Source organism: Solanum pennellii, chromosome 5 (assembly GCF_001406875.1).
Source record: "Solanum pennellii chromosome 5, SPENNV200".
Taxonomy (NCBI): Eukaryota; Viridiplantae; Streptophyta; class Magnoliopsida; order Solanales; family Solanaceae; genus Solanum; species Solanum pennellii.
Genome location: NC_028641.1, coordinates 74,332,383 through 74,353,863, shown reverse-complemented (window position 1 = coordinate 74,353,863; position 21,481 = coordinate 74,332,383). Strand labels below are relative to the sequence as shown.

The following is a 21,481-nucleotide window of genomic DNA, read 5'->3' as shown; positions in this document are numbered from 1 at the left end:
ATTAATGAATAAAAAGATAATTTTAAAATTAAAGTTATAATTATATAATTTTTATGTTGGGGTGGGGTGGGGGGCTAATACAGGAAAATGGTAAGGGCGTTCTCTTTCCTTAAACCCTTCCTTCACAACTACTACACTGAGAAGTGAAGAGTACCGACTCCCAAACAAATACAAGCTATTTACCGATCTTATTGGTGAGTTTCTCTATAACTTTTGTTTTTCCCAGTTATCATTTTGTAATTCTTAATTATAGTAACTACTATTTGTGATTTAGGGTGAGTTTGCTTAAACTAGTGCTGTAATTTTGCTTTATTCTTCATTTTCTTGCAGCTTTACTTGTTCTCATGGTATTCCACATGAACAGCATTTTAGGTGTATCTAGAACTAATTCTCGTTTGTGCACCAACGGATTAATGAAGTGAGTTAAGAACTGTGAGGTCTCAGGTTCAAATTTCAACGGAGATAGAACATATTAGATGATTTTGTCCTAACATTGGTGGATAGAGGTGGTAGGTATCCCTAGGTAGACAGAGTTTTCTGATATCTATTGTTGGTGGGAGAAGTCAGATATCCCAAGTAGACAGAGTTATTTGATATCTATTGCTTGATATCTGATGCTGGTGGGAGATAATAGGTATCTCCTAGGTAGATAGAGTTATTTGATATCTGTTGTTGCTAGTGGGAGACAATACGTATCTCTTAGATAGATAGAGTTATCTGATATGTGTTGATATGTGTTGCTGGTGAGAGGTGGTAGATATCTCCTTGGTAGGCAGAGTTATATGATATTTGTTGCTGGTGGAAGGTGACAAGTATCAAGTGTAATTAGTCAAGCTACACCCAAGCTAGTTTGGACACTGTGGTTATAAAGAATAATAAAATCTTGTTTTTTTAGTTTATTTAGTATGATGATGGAGTTGGCGCAAGCTGGCTCGGACACCATGGTTATCGATAAAAATAAATAAAGTTCTTGTTATTTGTTGTTTATTTTTATTTTATTTTGTATGATGATGGAGTTGATTTCGTTGAATCACTCAATTAATCATTATATTCTCATAAAGTCACTTTCTATAATGATGTGAAATGAACCCTATGACGATGATATAAAATGAGTTTAAATGACAAAAATGAAATTCATATAGCCGACTTAACTTTTTTGGGGCTAAAGCGTAGTTATTCTTGTTGTATGCTTGACTGGTCCATATAGGTTATACTAACTAATTGGGACGAAGGTTTAGATTAATTAGTGACTTGCATGTCAACAAGATTAAATGTGAGTTTTAGAGAACAATAATTTGTGGTAATAAACAAATTATTAAGTATTGGAATGATATCAATGTGTGTTAAATAGAGAGACAAAAAATAGAGGATCGTATTAGGACCCCAACAAATTTGGGATTGAGCATAGTTGACTAGTTTTTTGTTTTTGATTGGAGTGATATTCCCTTTATATGTGCCGGTGGGAGGTAGCATGTATCTCGTGGAGTTAATTCAGGTGCGTGCTAGCTGGCCCAAACATCACGATTATATAAAATATTTTGATGTTTCTTTGTTCAATCGACTAGTCAAATTGTGTATGTCTAAATAGAGTGGCCTAAAAGTAGAGGATCCATATGAGGACCCCGATACTTTAGAATTGAGGAGAAGTTGATTGGATTTATTCCCCTAAGCTTCCTTGTTCCTTAGTGTAGTCTCGGTCCATATTTAGATATTCCTTTGCTCAATCTACATGTCTAGTTACTGTACCTTCTCTAATTTCATCAGATTTTAGTTCTAACCTGGAATTGTTTTGCATGCTAGCTATCAATGGCATCTCAGGTGATAAGAGAATGGGTTGGATTTCAGCAGTTTCCTTCAGCCACTCAGTCAAAGTTAATTGAATTGATAAGAAAATTGAAGCAGGAGGTTAGAGTCTCTCTCGTTATCTGATGTGCTAATTTCTATCTGTCTTTTCTGGAGTGAACAGTTGAAACTATGTTTTTTTTATTTCTAGTCTAGATGAGACTTGTGCCCAATTATTTTGGTTGACGAGTGGCTTATTCTTCTGCAATTGAAATTTAATGTTCACCAAATACTTTATATTCAATTGTTGTAGAGTGTAAGTACAGTGACAATCCTAGTAATGGGGAAAGGTGGTGTTGGAAAATCTTCAACTGTAAACTCAATTTTAGGGGAAAGAGCAGTTGCTGTCAGTGCGTTTCAGGTACATATTGCTACAGAAATTAGTTGAAAATAAAATGTTAAGACAGTTTCTTGCGGTGTATGACATTGAAATAATGTATCTTGCTTTTCAGTCAGAAACTCCAAGACCAGTGATGGTTTCACGTTCATGGGCAGAATTTACATTGAACATTATCGACACCCCCGGGCTGGTTGAAGGAGGATATGTCAATGACCAGGCTCTTGATCTCATAAAGAGGTAAGTATTTAGTATTTACATGCAGAAATATTTCGGGAAGTATCTAGCTCCAGTTGTCTGGTAGGCATACCTAGTCGTTTGTCTGACTCTCAATACACCTTCTGTCTAACTAATGAATTCTTTTGGTAACTGGATCCAAACAGGTTCCTCCTGAACAAGACAATTGATGTTTTGCTTTATGTGGATCGTCTTGATACATATAGGGTGGACAATTTGGATAGGCAGATTGTAAAGGCCATAACAGATAGTTTCGGCAAGGAAATATGGCGTAGAGGACTTGTGGTCCTCACACATGCTCAGGTCTCCCCTCCTGATGGATTGAGTTATGACGAGTTCACTTCGAGAAGATCAGAGGCACTTCTGAAAATTGTCCGCCTGGGAGCTCGAATGAAGAAACAAGAGATCAAGGTGGGTCATGATCACTACTTCCTTCCTCGCTTGAAGCAGATTTTCAGGGTTCTACCTATCTTATTCCACTTTCCTGAGTCTAATTTTCTTTGGCACAACATAATTGCATATGTTAGCTACCTTACATTTTTGTGCTCTATTCCATTCTGTTTGCAAAAGAAAAGCTGGATGCTATCTAGTCAGGTTAAAGGGAATGGGACATGGATACTGGAGCCTCTCTTGAGTTCCCTTCACTCAAAGATGCCTGGTCCTGACACTCATATTAGGATAATCTTACTTCATTTCACTCAACTTACTTCCTTTCTGTGCAATTGAGCTGGCGTAACTCAATTGAACACCAATAAGATCGAGAGAGGAGTTGTTATTTAAAATGTTTACTTTATCAGGGAATGGTGCTGCCAGTTAAGCAGCTATGCTGATTATTTAGACTTTATCCCATCTTTTTGTTCGTCTTTCATTCAATTTTGCTACATGATATCTTCTGAACTCACGTCTCCACCTTTGCACACAGTGTTCCTATGGTATGTGTGGGGCATCATCCTTGCATTTGATCCTTAAAATAGTTTAAACACCTATAACACACCCCATGTGTGTCGTGCAGCACGCATCCGTGTGAGTGGTGGGTGGATAATAAGTATTGTTTTTTTTCCTCTAAGAGTAGCACCTTGGTCTCTATACTGAATTGTTAAACACTCTGGAAAAGTGTACTGAGCATACCCTAGTTTAAGTTTTGACTTTCAGTGTGTTGGGTGTTAGATATATATTGTATACTTGTATTTGCAAATATAACTTGGAACTTCATATTCAGAAGCCAACAGAGGGACCATGATAGTGGTGAAAAGCTACCTTTGCCTTCTTTTTTTTTCGTCTGTATGAGCGAGCAAGAGGATATAATTAGAGAAGTCAGCTGGCAAACATGGCATCTTGCTTAGCATCCTGCTTGGAACAGTGATTATATGTTCATTTTTGTTTTTCATGATGCTTTTTATAGAAGTATCCTTCATAGCTGTTCTTTTTTACTTATCTTACTGTCGTTGGTTTCAGGCTGCTTCAATTCCTCTTGTTTGCGTTGAGAACAGTGGGAGATGTAACAAGAATGAACTCGACGAAAAGGTTAGACTGACGTGGCACTGTCTTGTTAAGTTTTTGTAATGTATTATGTTTGTTTAACATGGTATGCATGGATCAATAGATTCTTCCAAATGGAACTGCTTGGATACCCAGTATACTCCAAACTATTACCGAAGTTGTCGTAAGTCAAAGCAAGGGTATCTTGATTGATCAAAAATTGATCGAAGGACCAAATCCCAACACTAAGGGCAAATTGCTGATCCCTCTTATCGCAACATTCCAGGTGAGCTTTCCGCCTAAAGTTGTCTCCGTTGCAACTAGTAAACTCACCCCTCTTGTACTGACTACAACTAACATTCCCTTCTCCCCCGACTTTGTTTCTCTGGCAGTATTTCTTCGTTGTGAAAAGGATCCAGACGTGGATCAAAAACGACATTTCAAGAGAGAACAGACCTTCATGGGCATAAGCAAACCCCTCGGGATGAGCCTCGTTACCAACTAACTCAATTTCCCTTCTGGTTCTTCGTAGTATTTCGAGTTTTCCTTGTCATAAGTTCTGTTCATTTTTGGTAATATTGTAGCAGTTGTGCGTTTTTTGTTAATATTGTAGCAGTTGTAGTTAGCCGTATTAGTTGTATGCACCAAATGAATTCCTGTATCTTTTGTTGAGACTGGTTTTACCCTTACCAAATATTTTTGTTCCAAGTTATTGCAGTGTCCACTTTGTCTAGTTTCTCGCCTCGTATCCTGCCCCTTACGTTCATGATATCGTGTGATTTAGTGACCATCGATGAACTTATAAATATAAATATCTTATATGCTTAAAGTAAATTTTTCAAGGAAGTTATATATCGAACTAGAAATGGAAACTTGATTATATAATATGATTGTCAAGCTTATCAAATTGTAAAAAAATGTTATATATAAAATTAATAATGACATTATTCTTTATTTTTATTATATATATATAATACTAACATATTTTTCATTTTAGAATGTTAAATGATATTTGACTCGATTCTGTTGTTATGCTACCACTTTTATAATTTAAGTTGAATTCATCATACAATTCGACTTTAAAATTTTGACATAATCTACTTTTTACTCCCTTCGTCCCTATTTAATTATCCACTTAGAAACGACATACTAAAATAACAATAAATAGCATAGTGAAAATATAAATTACGATTTAAAAAAGAATGAAGTAAAACTGGAAATATTCAAGAAGTTTAAATAAGGATATAATAAAAGAATTTTTTTTTTGTCCTTTTTTGATTTGTTAAAATGAACAAGTAAATAGAGTCAGGTAAAAAAGAAAATATGGACAAATAAATAGGAACGAAAGGAGTAAATCTTTACGAAAATTTTCTTTTCACTAATTTACTTTACTAATACAAAGTCAAAATTAACATCATAAACACTATACAAACTAAAATGATCGTGTAAAAGAATGAACTAATATCAAGTTTATTATGTTTTAAATTATTTTACATTTTATATATCCCTTACGAAAATATAAATTAGGAGGATCTTTTGATTATTTTGTTCTTCTTAGGTCTTATTACGTAAATTTTATTTACCGAGATATTTGTAATTTTTATTGATAATTAATAAAATAATAAAAAAAATAGTTTATTTTATTTTAGAGTAAAAAATAATGTGATGTTTAATTTATCTATTTAGAAATTTTCTTGCATTTGGGCCTCGTGTAGATCCAAAAGGTCAGTCATTTCCATCAAACCCTCGTAAAACTCCGATCACTTTCTGCAATCGCCGTCGATCTCCGTCGCGTAATCTCACCGAACAATGTTTCGACACGGTTCTCGATTCCTAGCCAGAGCCACCACGATGACGTGGCGCCGTCCATTTGCAACCGACCTGCAGGCGGAGTACGTTGCAGATTCCAGCTTTGCGGAAGCTTGGAAGAAAGTTGTTCCTAATGTGGACCCACCAAAAACTCCATCTGCGTTTATGTCTCCTAGACCGGCTACTCCATCGTCGATTCCGTCTAAGCTCACTGTCAACTTTGTCCTTCCTTACACTTCTGAACTCTCTGGTAAAGAGGTAATATGGATAGTCAACTCTTCTTTTTGAATTTCCTCATTTTTGATATGTGATAGGTGTTCGCAGTGTCGGATCTGTAAGAATCCTTAAGGAATGACGGTAATGAATCTAATTCTCGATTTGAATTATAGATTTTACTGATTTGGAATTTTTTTATGATTACAAATATGTAGAAAATGTTTGAGAAGATTGTAGTGATAAAAAAAACTGTTTGACTTTCCAAATGGTGATATTGTAGTATAAAATAGAAGAAAGGGAGTACTATACTCCATCTAGATTCAGCTGATTTGTAGTTCATGAAGTTTTGCTGGAAAATGTTAATTTGCATGCTTAAGTTTACATGGATTCAAGCTCCATAGTTGATGTTGAAGCAAGAGAGGGTTGGAAAGAGGTTCAATGCCATCTTCATAGCCTTAAGGTCCAAAACTCCCAAGGAGATGAAGCTGTGGAGTTTTAGGGATTTCTGGCCTGTAAGTTTGATTGGGAGCCTCTAGAAGATTATCTCAAAGATATCAACTGAGAGTTTCAAAAAGGTGGTTTATACTGGTGTACAAGTTGGTTGATAATGACATATGGATTTAAAAGGGGAAGGCGAAACATGGATGTTGCACTAATAGGTAACAGCCAATGAGTGCCTAGATACAAGACAATTAGGGAACACATCGAGAGTCCTTATAAGTTAGAAATTGAGAAGGCTATGATCATCTTAAGCGGAGTGTTATTACCAATATGCTTTAGGAAATGGGATGTTTGATGTATTTCTCTGTCAAATATTGATTAATGTGATGCCCACATACTTTCCACCAAATCTTGAAGGATCAGATGCCTTGTTTACTCCTTCTTTGAGTCTCGAGAAGAGGACGTTTCATACACTCATTCGCTAATGCAAGTAAAGGATGTTCCACATACTTTTTTGTTATAAATTGAAATGTTAGCACACACAATGTACATCTTTCGTTAAAGATTGGATAGGTTGAAACATGCCGTATACCATTTCGCTTCGTGCTGGGATGGGAAACTCTTTCAGCACTCATGTAAGCATCAAAAGAAAAAGAGGAACAAGAAATTTGTCCCACTAAGCATACCAAATTCTTTTTGAACACAAATTCAAAATATTCAACATAAGAAAAGGTTACAAATTACAATATTTGGTATTCTATAGAGATGATACGAGCTGCATTCTCTATGATAGCACTAGATATCCAAATGACATCTCTTTTGATTCATCTCACGGACATCGATTCAAGGGCTCTTTGCTTATTATGGAAGGGATGCTATCTAACACAAACTTGGATTTTAAATTAACTTTCATGAACAAAAGAATTGAAAACGCCTGCTAGAAATCTTGACTTGAACTTTGTTCGATCTATCGCTGACTAAGATTGCAGATGTAGAAGAAGATTTTGAAATACTTTTCTTTAGAACTCCTCTAGTTTTCCTTTAGCTTGCTTGATGTATTTTTTTCAAATTTCTTTGGCTTTATAAGAGGATTCCTATTTATAGTTGCACGAGAAGGTAGTTTGTGATGAATTCTTCAATTTGATTGGTTGACTTGAGTCATCAAATCTAGCACAAAAGCTATGTGATAGTATTGTATTTTTATTGGTTGAACCATGTTATTTGTACACTTTTTCGCCTTTGATTGGTATTTACGTTGACTTGACATGCCACATCATTTGAGCATGTGGTATTGTTTCATTGGCCTATGATTTGACTTGGATGTCATGATTTTGAATACGTCGCTCGAGTTTGGATGTCTGAATGAAGTAGGTCTTGGACTTGAAATTAATGAAATTGACTTATTTTATTTGTGAAGTCAAATAAACTGTTCAACCCAAATGAAACTGGTAATCCATGTAATCAGACTTAAAAACTAATCCAAATAAATTTTAAGTGCTTACAATGTGATAGATGGTTACTGTTGTACCAAGAACTACTCGTGGGGTGACAATCTAAAAGAGTATAAAATCCTTGCATAATGATTAAAAAAAGATCTGTGCAGCCCATAGTTTTGGAGAGAATTAGTTAAAAAATTGATGATGTTAGGAATATCTTATTGGGCATTAGCTTTTGAAGTAACAATTTCAAGATCTTTTCAGATAGGTAACCATACCTGAAGTTTTTTTTGGACGATTGTAGAACAGATGAGCTTAGAACATAACATATAGAAGGCATTCGAGTGACTGATGAACCCAGTAGCTGAACTCTATAGTTCACTGGTTTCTTCTCAAGGTTTTTTCTAGTCGTGAAGACAAGTTACTGTGGATATTGGATAATACACAACAAAAGCTGCTGTACAGTTAATTCTTGCTATAGGATGCTGAAAGAAAGGATCAATAAAATTAGATCATGTTATCGGAGGCAAATACGGTAAATCATGTTTCCATGGATTTTTGCTAAGGAAGCTTGCTTAACATGGATCACCTTTCAAAGAAGACATTTCTTGCTGTGTGATTTTACTTGTGTGAAGAACAACCAGAAACTCAGTCATTTGTTTCTATACTGTCGAGTAACATACCAGCTATGACACCTTTTTCCCATATTTTTTTGCCCTTGTTGGGCAATGCCTGACACTGCTGTAGACGTTTTAAGATGTTGGAAAAGAAAGGTGACAAGCAAAAGAACATTTATTGGGTGGAATATTGGTGATGTCAGTGAATCTATTAAACATCTCTTTTAAGGGATTCTCCTTCATTCATCTTGAATAGCTCATATTGCCTATTTAATCAGACCATTTTTACTATCTTCGATTAAGATGTTTTAAAGCCAAATCCAACTCCTCTTGGACGATACAAGTCAATTGCATTTCTGTCTTGTAAAATAACACTTCTAAATGAGACAAAATCTGTGTTAGAACTCATAGAATGCCTTCAAGATTAGAAAAGGGATATACTTTTGCTTTTTTTGCTTACCTTTACTCTTTGTTTGGATCATTGTTACTCATTGTTTCATAATGTATTGTATTGTATTGTACTGTATTGTATGATATATACAATATTTGGCTAGATTGTATTGTTGTTGTTTAATAACATTTTAATTGTTTTGTTTGATTATATCGTACTGTATTGTAATTTATAAATTTACTTAAATATCCTTAAATATTCTAGGGTAGGAGGTTTGACTAGATTTAAATAATTAAGGTAAAGGGTAAAATAGTATTTTAAAATATAATATAAAGATATAATTGAAAAAAGAAATTAAGTAACAATTGGAACACACCAAATTGGTTGTTCCATAAAACAGGGGTTTCATTGTTAAGTAACAACGAAATTTAACAATACAGTACAATACATTTTAAGTAACACTCAAAACAAACATTGTAGGTATAGTAACAATACGATACAATACAATGGATAACAATGATCCAAACATAGTGTTAGTGCTCTGTACAAAACAAGCTTATTGCTGGTGTTCTGTTTTTAAAATCTTACCTTTAAAAAAAGGTGTAGGGTGGGTGATCTCTTAGGAGGAGAAAAGCAAGAAAGATGAGCACTAGCCTCTCATAGGGTGATAAGGTGGAAGAGGATACTGCTGCTGGAATTGGAATTTTGTTTAACAATGGTGCATGATGGTAGAGAAGAAAAATAAAGGAGATCTTTTGATTGGGTCGACTGCGAATTTATGAATAGAAAGAAATGTACATACCTGATCTAATTCTACCATTTCTAGTTTGGAGTGACCTCTTTACTACAAGCTTGTAAAGTAGGTCTTTCTGTCCACTGAAAGGGTCTCTAATGTAGTGAAGTGATTCATCTGTTTTACACCCCTCATTACTTGAAGATATGCAACCTAAACACAGTTTGATGGGACGTTGTCTCGATATAAGTAGTTGGAGTGTCACTATTACACTTCCCAGTTAAATAAACGTTGAATGAGTGAAGGTGGAATAGTTGGTGGAAAAACTGTTACATAAAACATTATACTCTCTCTGTTCCAATTTGTTTATCTGGGTTTGACTGACTTGGGCACGGAGTTTAAGAGAGTAAAGATGACTTTTGAATCTCGTGGTCTTAAATTATAGCTATGTAGAATGTACCAAAATATCTTTTAATCTTGTGGTCTTAAACATGTCATGTGGGATGTTGAAATTAAAGGGTTGCCAACAAGGGAAAGAGGCATTCTTTTTGAAATGGACAGAAAAGGAAAGTAAGACAACCAAATTGAAATGGAGGGAGTACTATCAAGTCGGTTGAAGATATCAAATAAAATAGTAAGTGTACCCTCTTTAATAGATTAAATTTTAGATGGTGATCACACACCTCAATATTACATCAGAGTAGTTAGAGGTTTTATGATCAAGTGTCATTGTCATAAAACAATTTCAATGTGCTTGGCTCATGAAAAAGAATCAGGCCCACATGCGAAAGTGTGTTGAAGATATAATTAAATAAATCAAAGTGCAACCATTCTAACAATTTAAGCTTTTAAATGGGTGACCACACAACAAATAGACCTACTCTATTAGTTTGAGTTAAGGAGATTGGGCATATTTATAATTTACATTTTGGGAGACATACTAAAATGTTAAGCAGGTCAGTGGGACAATATGAGTACCCACTCTGGATATTGGTTTTATACTGTTTCCTGAGGGATCAATTGGATTAAAGAAGTTTTTGTGGCACTGACAGTGAATCAAATCTAAGCTTCATGAAGGTCTTTTTTAAACTGCAGCCTTTTGCATCTTAGAGCCTGTTTGGATTGGCTTATTTTAAGTGCTTAAGCCAAAATGGCTTTTAAGCACTTTATAACCGTGGTTTTGAAGAAGTGATTTAAGCACTTGTTTTTAAGCCAAAAGGACAAATAAGCCAAAAGCTAAAAGCCCATCCAAACAGGCTCTATTCTTGCTAAATACTCCATCCGTCCCAAAATAAGTGTCACTTTAGCAATAAAATTTTTTCCAAAATAAGTGTCACCATAGGAACTTAAGACGGAAATTAGTATGTTTTTCCAAGTATACCTTTGTACTAAAGAACTAACTACTTATCAATCATGCTCAATTGTCAAGAAACATCTAATAAATAGGGGTAGATACCTTTCTATTTATTATTTTTCTTAATGAGTGTGATTATTGCTAAAGTGACACTTATTTTGGGACGGAGGGAGTAGTAATTTTATGCAGAAATCCTTGTGAAATCTTCTTTTCTAGGAGTTAATCAATTAGCAGTCATTGTTGTGAGAAAAACAACTAATGACATGCTCTTCAATTTGTATATTTTGATTTGGTTTTTCTTGGTCTAGGTAATGAGTTTATGCTACAAGGCAATAATGGAACGACTTTTTCTTTTTGAAAATGAATAATGTAACAACCTTAATGTAGCAGTTCAATTGGTCTTAAATTTGTGTGGAGTCTTGCTTTTTGACAAACTTGTCGTTATTAAAATTTGGGTTAATTTCTGAGGGTGCTCCACAAATTGTTGATATATTTCAGTTTCTTACTGTAGTCACAATACAAATTGTGTATATATTTTATAAACCAGTGACATTTTCTAACTCAATGTATATGAGGTTTAATAGTAGTATGCTTATGATGAATGTGCATCGATGGCTCTGTAAATTTGATTCAAGCTTTGATCGCTCCTGCCTTTTGCATTATATCCAGGTTGACATGGTTATAATCCCTGCAACAACAGGACAGATGGGTGTTTTACCTGGGCATGTAGCGACAATTGCTGAGCTGAAGCCTGGTATCTTATCAGTTCACGAGGGCAATGATGTGAACAAGTACTTTGTGAGTGGTGGATTTGCATTTGTTCATGCAAATTCTTTTGCGGATATCATTGCTATTGAAGCTGTACCACTTGATCGCATCGACCCCAATTTGGTTCAAAAGGGCCTCACTGATTTCACTCAGAAGCTAAACACTGCATCAACCGATGTAGAAAAAGCTGAAGCCCAGATTGGAATTGATGTACACAGCGCCCTTAATGCTGCTCTCACTGGTTAAGCTAACTGCAACCGTCTTCGTCCTTGATGAATTCTATTTCCCTTTGTTTCCGATTGATAAACTTCTTCACCCTTTTTCGCGTAAGCTGATAATGATGATGATTTCTATTTTAAGTCCTGCATTGCTTGAATAAATGCTTCGGACAAGGTTTTCCTTTACATATCTTATTTGCTGCTATGTAAGCTGTACGCTAAAATGCAGTAATGAGAATAGATTGTTCAAAAAGAATTATGCAGTAGCCTGGTCACTTGTGTTGGTTTCCAGTTCTCACTCCGTGTCTCTGTAATTTCTGTTACAGAGCTTTTACGGAGTTTTTGGCTTAAATCATCTCTGAAGTATGACTTAAACTTGTGTTATATAAGTGAATGAAAACACCATTGCATTACTCAGAAAGTTGCAAGATTAATCTTTTTGTCTATTTTTTTTCAAGTAAATCTTGACACCAACAAAAAAAATGTGTCAAGTCGAATGAATATATGTACATATGATTAAGCTAGTCAAGTCAGGTGATTTTTTTAATTTTTACAAATTGAGGATTTAAGTCATATTGATACAAAACATATTTAAATTCTAAATATTCTTTGAAAAAATATAGCCAAATACAACCTCAACTTCAACAATTTCAAATAAAGTATTATTTTGTTATTTTCATAAACTAAACGCTTACGTAATATTACTAAATTTTTAGCATTTTTGTACAATGTATAAAATGTGAATTGCATTGAATATAACGTACATACGTACTAAATATTTTATTAAAGAAAATCTTTAAATAGTTGAACATAATATTTTTAAAATGATTTTTTTTTGCATATCGTTGGAAACTACTGTATAAATATATCAAAACTTACGTATAGTTGCAAGCCAATTTATTAGTGATGCAAAAAACATATAAACTAACAATACACAAAATTTAAATTTTGAGAATGAAAAATTTATTTTCTATCTATATCCTTATTCTTTTAGGTAACTTTAATCTTCTCGTCGTGGTTAAGACATGACCAAGTTAATTCTTTTTTATTGGTTCAATTAGTTTCTTAACAAACTAATTAATTTGGTCATGTCTTTTCATTATAATAATGTTTTTTTGCTCACTTCGATAATATAAGGATGTCCATTAGATTTGAGTTATAGTTTAAAGAATGATTTTAGCCAAAGAGATCGACACAATGTTGTTAAATATTTTGAATAAACGATTGATCCATACTGTAGCACGTTCATACAAATATTTCTTGTATCAAAACTTCACACAAATTCTCTAGTAGGTTATGCCAAGAAATGCTACATTTGTTCTTTGAATAGCAAACAGAACAAAGAAAAAAAGAAAGCAACAAAAATTTAAGTAAATTTAGCAATAAAGAGAGGTTAAAGAAGTCGAAATGTAGAGATTTTATTTTCGATAGTTTCAAAGGCTTGAAGGAGCGGCGTAGCCTTAAGATTTCTCCCTCCGATAACTCCAAATCGATATCTGTGCAATATGAAACCAGGAAGTGTGTAAAGTTGCTTAAGATGTTATAGTGAAAACTTTTTGGTGTACACATCAAATGTCTCATTAGCAGTCAACTGTGGCTCCTGCAACCAAAAGGTAAACATCATTTTTGTGTAATATGAACTGTAAGGTCTACGTACACTCTACTCTACGTACATGTATTAAGATCCTAGATTGTTGGATTATATTGGCAAATTCGATATTCTTAAGTTAAACTTACCTGTCTCATCCCAAAGCCAGAGTTACTTCTCCCGGTTGTTAGCATCGTGAGAAGAGAACTGACGATTTTGCCTCCTAAATCACTATCAGTATTGCGGATGGAAGATCGTATTGCATTCAGTATACTTCCATAAGTAGTTCCCTGTCCGCGCTCAATTGCTTGGACAAAAGAGAAAGTCATTGCACCAGTTGACATGACCTTGGCCAAACTCTGTCATCAACAAGTAAGTCATTTGATTGGTTTTTGTTTAGGTTGATTGAGTTTAGACTAAAAAAAAAAGAAAAAAGAAGTGAACTTTACATCTGTGTCTGCTGACTTTTGATGATCATCACAGCCACTGAAAGATATAGCCTCTCCTCCACTTGTTCCTTTCCATGTTCCTGATCGAGGACGATGATCTTCCCACACATATCGTCCAGTTCTGCATAAGATTAAACGTAAAACGACTACTAATAGTTTGGACAAAGAGTAAGTAAAAGGACTAAATCATAGTACTATCATGCACAGACCTGTCCATTCTACAAAGATAGGGTAAATCTAGCATAGTACCACTGTGACAAGCATCTATGATGGCGTGAAGCTTAGCGCCACGAGGAAGAGGCCTAACTAGTGTTGCATTTAGTTCATCATCAACAATCATTCCTTTTTTTGCATAGTCTAAAGGGCAAAGTGTTTCATCATAACCATCGATTTCATCTAAAGTGTAGTTCCTTTGTTGTAAGCCATGACCAGAAAAATGGAACACCAGAGAATCCCCTGCTTTAACACCTTGCATAAGCCAATAGATTGCTTTTCGTATGTTACGTAGAGTTGGAATTCTTTGTGGATCTCTTTCTTCTTCTGTAAGTGAGAAAATGGAAGATTAGGGTTAGTTAATATGAGTTTTTTTTCGTCAACATCAGTAATCACAACTAAGTTTGTTTTGTTGTTGTTGTGATGATCGTGGTGTCCAATATCCAGCTCAGCTTGCACGCATCTTGACTAATTCATGGGGGGCGTGCACACAGATACCAGATAACTCTATCCACTAATCTAAGGCTTAGACAGATGGGAAGAAACCACCTAGTGAGGTTGGCTTTGTGAGATTCTAAAGTGGTTCACTTTCTTTAAAGTTGTGTGATTGGAGAAAGCTATAGGCATCTTTAGATGAGTTAATGGGACAACTCAATGAAATTCTAAAGTAGATTACACTCATTAAACACACTATGCATCAGATGCTTAGTTCAGACCAAAGGAATCCACTAAGTTTTGGAGAAATTAATTCAAATATGAAAAAGGAACAATCGATAGTTGAGGTGTACAACAATAACGACGTACCTTATAAAATTTTATAAGTGGGGTCTGGGGAGGATCGAGTATTCACAATTCTTATTACTAATTCGTGGAGACAGAAAGATTGTTCCCGAAAGACCCTCAATTCAATTGTGGATAGTTGAAGTGTATTTTGATAAATAATTGATGATAATAGAATTTAGGTTGCACATATGATATGTATGAAACTCAAAAAATAAGAATACTTTAGATGTGTTTTTGATTATCAAATTCAAAACATCATATCTCAAATTAACAAGATTAAAACATCATTCTATAATCTAGAACCTATAAAGTTAAAATTCTGGCTTCGTCTCTGACAGTAAAAGTGAATATTTGGCAAAAAAAGTAGTAGTAATAAAAGTGGATATTTTACCAGTGAGCATTATAACAGCTTCTTGAGGGAACTTGAATCTATTGACAAGCAAGAACTTCATACATTTAGCATCATTGATGCATCCTTGGAGCTCATCTTTAGTATTTTTATATGTAATTCCAATAATCAAAGCCCTCTTCCGGCCGAAGGCCGGAGGGGGTTGAATCTTCTGTCCGGCCGCAGGAGATGTGCGGCCGTGTAACATAGGAAAGTAGTTATTCATGTATGATGTTAACCGGCTCGTCTTTCGAGATTCGGTTGTGTCAGCCGATACTACTGCGCAACATATTGCGCAGCGTATCGACTGAGCACCGTTAGGGAGTAGTAAGGTTGTGTTGCAATTGGTACAATCCACAAACTTCATCATTTTAAAATAATATTTTTAAGAAAATTAAAAAGAATAATGAAGTTTGTGAAAGATTATGAAGAAAGATAAATAGAGAGATGAGATAGAGTTCAAGATTCACTATTTTGATATTTGGTTTGGGTCAAATGGGTGAGTAAGCTTCTATTTATAAGTATTTCAAAAAGGGTTTAAGCTTTGAAATTGATTTAGAACGTGGAGTTTATGAGTTTTTACAATAATTTAAGTTAATATTATAATAATAAATAAGTTCGATGCAGAATATTTAGTAGATTTTAGTATATCTCTGCATGAAAAATTAGATTAGCTATGAACTTTATCGCTAAATAGCTCGTAAGCTAACAAAATCTATTGCTAATCCATCACTAAATAGACTAACGAAAATTTTTATTATTTAGCTACATAATTTGTCTCACTGCTAAATTTTACTTTTTAATATTGTGACTATGTGTGCGCGCATATATATGTATTGAGTAAATAAGCTACTTCATTTACGTGAATCGATAACCAACCCTCTTTATCAAGCTAATATGTATTTTGTTTACACTATTAGATTACCCCAAGAATACTAGACATAACACTTTGACAACCAACTAGTGCATCAACTTTTAATCACATTAACTTTTGAGTTTTTACAATTTCATACAAAAGCGATGATTCACCTGTTCCTGTTTATATAGACAACGATACATATTATCAAAATGATTCTTACTAGATATATAGCTGTACATATAATTAAAACGTTTTTCAATAGATATCTATTCTTTTTCTTAAGAAAAACACGTGTACGGACGAAAAAAATGAGAAATTATTAATAAAAGTGAAGATTCATGAAGTAGACAAAATCACATAAAAAAATAGTAGGAAACAAGTAGGGAAAATATATAAGTACCCCCCTAGACTATAACCGAAATTCCAGACACCTTAACTAAATTAAGCTCCAATTATCCCCCCTGAATTTTTTTTTTGTAATTTTGTGCACCTTTAGTCTTACGTGACATATTCTGTAACTGCACGCAATTGAGACGCGTGAGAGATATTTGAATGTCACATAAGCCAAAATGATGCACAAAATTACAAAAAAAAAAAAGTTCAGAGGGTGATAGGACTTTAGTTTAGTTAAGATGTGTCTCTAAAATATCGATCATAGTCTAAAAAAATAGTTGTAAATTTCCCCAAAAAAGTGTTTTACACAGTACTCCATAAGATTAAATTTTAAATTATTTTACAAGTTTTAAATGTTAATAGTAGGAAAAGCATAAGTATAAGATCCTCTAGTCTATGCCATAAATTCCCCCTAGTACCCACCATGAAATTTATATAAGTTGTTAATAATAATTAGAAGATTCCATTATAGGCATTACAAACACTTTGCTCCCCTAAGAGCAATACATAAAATAGTCAAATTAATAATATAAAAATACGTTGTTTAATTTGCCTTTAATTTGTATATATGTCCTTCAATTTTTCATATGTATAATATAAGTACTTAAATTAATATAAAGTTGAAGAAGATACGTCCTATGTGGCCAATTTGTATACTATATGTCATCCTATTTATTTTATGTCACGTATGACACATATGTCTACTTGTTCAAATTTATATAAATTTAAGTGTACTTTTGCACTTTCAAAGTAAGAGGATATAAATATCAGTTGAGATTAAAAGACATGTTTATATATTATGACAGTAAAATATGTATATTAATCTTACTCATATTCAAAAGACAGAGAGACTATTTTAATAGATAAATCATTTTCGACTTAAAATAAATTTATTTCATGTCAGATTGAAGAGAATATAATGATAAGAAAATAGTAAAGCAAAAAAAGCAGCAAATAATATTAAAAATTGAAGAATAAGATAATATTTGAATGCTAATTAATGCTACTAAATATGAATAGATGAGCAGAGGAGACTATCTTCTCTTTGCTTCAATTTGTTTATGGTAATTACTATTTGAATGTTAAAATTATCTTTTTTAACCTTAATTTTTTAAAAATATTTTTTTAATATTTTGAATCATTAATTTTAATTTATAATATTTTTTATATTATTTTTAAATATATAAATTTTATTTTAATAAATATTTTATATCTGAATTCATATCAAACTTTAATTCATTTGACCCTTAAATTAAGTCAAGCAAATCGCAACAAAAGGAGTAGTATATTTGGTCATCTTTATAGTGCATTTGGAAGAATACAATCATTTTTATATATATAAAAGAAGGAGAAAACAAAAAAGAAAACATGAATTATATCATATTTTTAAAGTGCGATTTTTTAAATTTTTCGTAAATATAAAATGTTTTATATCATGCTACCTTGTTAAAGGAAATATTTTTTCTCATGGAGCTTTAACTTTTCTCTTAATAAAAATAATCGTAAATATGACACATGACTTTCAACTACCATTAACTTCATTGGTTCTTATTAATTATTATTATTATTATTATTATTATTATTATTATTATTTAATAATGATTATTATTATTTGGCAGTTTAACACGAAATTTTTGATCAAATTAAACCATTATATAAAACAATTTATCAAAATAATCTATTTTTTTAAAATTTTACAAAACTAGTATAAACGTATTTCACAGTTTTGTTTTAGGGTATATTTCATTTTTTAAAAACTAACAGCGTTAGATTGATATACGTTACTCACAGTAACGTTTTACTCCTAAAACGTTATTTTGAGTAACGTTTTACTGCTAAAACGTTACTCACAGTAACGTTTTACTCCAACGTTACTGTGAGTAACGTATATCAATCTAACGCTGTCAGTTTTTATAAAATAAAATCTACCCTAAAATGTTACTGTGAAATACGTTTATACTAGTTTTGTAAAATTTAAAAAAAAACGTATTATTTTGATGAATTGCTTTATATAATGAATTAGTTTGGTTAAAACCTCTTTAACACGAGATAGACTATTGGAATTCAACTTGGTAGAAGCTTCTATTGATCTTTGACTTTGCTAATTAATTGTTGAGAGAATAAAACATGCTATAACTTTTTGCACACAAAATGTATTTTCTAATTTTTGGGATAAAGTTTTTTGAAATATTGTAACTAAAAATGTCTTTTGCTATATTCCATTAGGGAAAAAACACAATTTTAGTCCTCGAGCTATTGCTTTATTTCAGTTTTAGTCCCTATGATTGTCGGCTAACACAAATTTAACCTTGAGTTAAATAAAAAAGGTAATTTTAGTCCAATCATTAACAGAACCACAAACACCTTAATGAAATACCTAAGTTTTATTTGAACTTTCCCTTAATCATCTTTCTTTTCGTTCCAATTTATATGACATAACTACAAATATCATTATTTTATATTTGACAATCAAACAGTATGATTTCGTTTTATTCTTATTAAATCTCATTTAATATTTTATTCCGAAAAAAATCAACTAAAATAAGCTAACGTGACTATAATAAGGAAAATTTAATAAGTGGTGAAAGGAGCATTAGTGAGACTACACATCTAGCCCCAATGAATTATTTATGGAGTATAGTATTTGTAGTATTGAATTACCCTGATAAAAGTAAATAATGTGATTTCTTAATTTAACTATAGTTTGTATTGGATTTATATCATCCTTTTGACTTTAACGAAAGGTTAAATCTGCTTAGTCGAATATTACATAGACTAAAACTAGAATAAGGAAATAATCATGGATCGTAAAAGCTAATTAGTATAAATTATCTTTGATACAATTAATATTTTGTATAGTACATAAAAATATGATTAATGAATTAAAATGGAATAAAGCTAAGATGAAGTGTCAAAATACGAAAAAAAAAAAGAGCAAGTTAAAGAAGTTGTGTATATGTTTGGCCAAAAATTAAAATAACATTTGAAAGTAAATTAATAAAAAATGACTAGACAGAAGAAGATTTAATACTTCCATTGGCAGGGTAGAGCCATAATTGACTTTTTGAGGCCTACAAAAAAATAATCATAGTGAATTTTATGATTTATTTCACTTAAAATAATATTCAACATTGTTAGAATAAAACACAAAATTATACATATAAAAAATTAAATAAAGAATATCAACTTCTTACCAGAAATATTTTAGAATTTTAGATTAAATAACTCAAAATTTAATATTATTAAATAATATTTTACAATAACATCCAAGATAATATATTGAACAAATGACAACATATTATTTGACTATAATTAATTCTTACTTTTTGGAAATAACAAAATTAATATTTAAACTTAAAAGCTTTATATTTTTTTAGTATGCTACACTACATTAAATATTCAATTTTGATCTTTAATTACATAAATTAATTATCAAGTTTTTTTTATTTCAAATGATTTCAATACCTAATTAGCAAATTCTATTACTTTGTTAAAATTAAGAAGTTCATATAAATTAATTAAAGTATTTAATTCGTGTTTCTTAGGTAACTTATTGAAGGAAACTTGTCCATTCATTATATTTATATATATTTTTTGTACCCAAAATTAAACCAAGGTTGATCTAGATTCTCAAGCTAAATCAGGTCCAAAACTATGACATGTTCAACTTAATGTTTTTTCTTGTAAATTCAAAATCGACTCTAAATAAAATTACAATTTCAATTCATTTTCTAATAGAATTGAAAATCAAAAAAGAAAATTCAAAATTATAAAAAGAGAATGATTTCAATTATTTTTTCAAAAAAAATTAAATGATGTGCTTTTGCTGAAACACGGGTTATATAGCCCAACAAATTGCTCTAGATTCTCAAGATAAATCAGGCACGAATTCACATCAGCTCCAATCTTATATCTTACTCAATAACAAAGGCAAGCCCTAAGCCTCAAATTCGAAATCGCCATGCCAAATCCCCATCCCCACTTTGATTTTGTACATAGTCAATAGCATAAATATGAAGCCTCCTACATCTTTTCCAATGTTCCTCAACCTAGTAACTCTTAAGTTCGGACAGTAACCTAGTAAGTGCCAAAAAAAAAGAAATCTAGTAATTGCCAATTATTTTTGAAATATTAATATTACTTAAATATGTTTTTCAACAGTTTACCAATGCTGAAAGTATTGTGATGGATCAATATTTATAATGTTGGAATATCAAAATAAAATAAATTAATAATGGTGTGTTGTTGTTGTTTATATCATAGAGTTTTCTATGATATTTATACTTTTAAGCTGAAAGTGTTGTGATGGATCAATATTTGTAATGTTGGAATATCAAAATAAAATAAATTAATAATGGTGTGTTGTTGTTGTTTATATCATAGAGTTTTCTATGATATTTATACTTTTAAGCTTTAAACAAAAAAATGACATACTTCGATATGATATCAGTACATATAAAAATCCTCTTCAATTTAAATTTTATCATCACTCCTTTTACGTATCATGTGTTTGGTTCATAAAAAAGTAATATTCTAGCTTGCAAGTGAGGAGGAGAAAGTTAAGCCAAGGTCCTCATCCTTAACATATCTGAATCAATCTTAAACTTTTTTTTTTTAAAGAAGAATTTCTCACTTATAGACATACAAATATATTGATAATGCACATGAACCAATTAAGAAAGTTTTTAACTTAGAGTTTTTTTTTTTATGCGAACTAAGAAAAGGAGATAAATATAGCTAAATAATTATAACAGAAAAAATGAAAATAAAATATCAAGGTGCATATATAACGCTACATCAAAAGCACAAAATAGGGAATTTGCAAAACAAAACAAGGAGAAAGAAATATAAAAAGGTTTTTAATACTTCACCTTTATTTTCAAATCTCGATTGTTTTTATACGATTAAAAAAAAGAATTACATAAAAAAA

The 21,481-nt window shown here is 32.0% G+C and overlaps 3 protein-coding genes across 3 annotated transcripts; 2 read left to right on the top strand and 1 right to left on the bottom strand.

The window, feature by feature from the left end:
- The first annotated feature begins 60 nt into the window (after positions 1 to 60).
- LOC107018758 (translocase of chloroplast 34, chloroplastic-like) lies at positions 61 to 4,628 on the top strand. The gene is made up of 8 exons (XM_015219323.2): positions 61 to 194; positions 1,801 to 1,905; positions 2,096 to 2,203; positions 2,295 to 2,419; positions 2,563 to 2,827; positions 3,872 to 3,940; positions 4,020 to 4,181; positions 4,288 to 4,628. Exons 2-8 carry the CDS (start codon positions 1,807 to 1,809, stop codon positions 4,363 to 4,365), a joined length of 906 nt encoding a protein of 301 aa, XP_015074809.1. The 5' UTR covers positions 61 to 194; positions 1,801 to 1,806; the 3' UTR covers positions 4,366 to 4,628.
- Positions 4,629 to 5,448: 820 nt separating this feature from the next.
- On the top strand, positions 5,449 to 12,144 carry LOC107020479 (ATP synthase subunit delta', mitochondrial). Its single transcript, XM_015220865.2, has 2 exons — positions 5,449 to 5,962; positions 11,562 to 12,144. Exons 1-2 carry the CDS (start codon positions 5,705 to 5,707, stop codon positions 11,904 to 11,906), a joined length of 603 nt encoding a protein of 200 aa, XP_015076351.1. The 5' UTR covers positions 5,449 to 5,704; the 3' UTR covers positions 11,907 to 12,144.
- Positions 12,145 to 13,134: 990 nt separating this feature from the next.
- Positions 13,135 to 15,797, bottom strand: LOC107020478 (metacaspase-1-like). The gene is made up of 5 exons (XM_015220864.2): positions 15,303 to 15,797; positions 14,125 to 14,455; positions 13,916 to 14,036; positions 13,616 to 13,825; positions 13,135 to 13,478 (listed from the first exon to the last, which is right to left on the bottom strand). Exons 1-5 carry the CDS (start codon positions 15,667 to 15,669, stop codon positions 13,419 to 13,421), a joined length of 1,089 nt encoding a protein of 362 aa, XP_015076350.1. The 5' UTR covers positions 15,670 to 15,797; the 3' UTR covers positions 13,135 to 13,418.
- Positions 15,798 to 21,481: the final 5,684 nt, after the last annotated feature.

What these genes read in the sequence shown, in the direction of transcription:
- LOC107020478 (XM_015220864.2), bottom strand. Translation starts at nt 15,669, where the DNA reads ATGATGAAGTTTGTGGATTGTACCAATTGCAACACAACCTTACTACTC. An exon ending in AGCTGTTATAATGCTCACTG is followed by an intron (nt 14,456 to 15,302) that starts GTAAAATATCCA and finishes TCTCACTTACAG; the next exon opens with AAGAAGAAAGAGATCCACAA. An exon ending in CTGGCTTTGGGATGAGACAG is followed by an intron (nt 13,479 to 13,615) that starts GTAAGTTTAACT and finishes TTTTGGTTGCAG; the next exon opens with GAGCCACAGTTGACTGCTAA.
- LOC107018758 (XM_015219323.2), top strand. Translation starts at nt 1,807, where the DNA reads ATGGCATCTCAGGTGATAAGAGAATGGGTTGGATTTCAGCAGTTTCCT. An exon ending in TAAGAAAATTGAAGCAGGAG is followed by an intron (nt 1,906 to 2,095) that starts GTTAGAGTCTCT and finishes CAATTGTTGTAG; the next exon opens with AGTGTAAGTACAGTGACAAT. An exon ending in GCTCTTGATCTCATAAAGAG is followed by an intron (nt 2,420 to 2,562) that starts GTAAGTATTTAG and finishes GGATCCAAACAG; the next exon opens with GTTCCTCCTGAACAAGACAA.
- LOC107020479 (XM_015220865.2), top strand. Translation starts at nt 5,705, where the DNA reads ATGTTTCGACACGGTTCTCGATTCCTAGCCAGAGCCACCACGATGACG. An exon ending in CTGAACTCTCTGGTAAAGAG is followed by an intron (nt 5,963 to 11,561) that starts GTAATATGGATA and finishes CATTATATCCAG; the next exon opens with GTTGACATGGTTATAATCCC.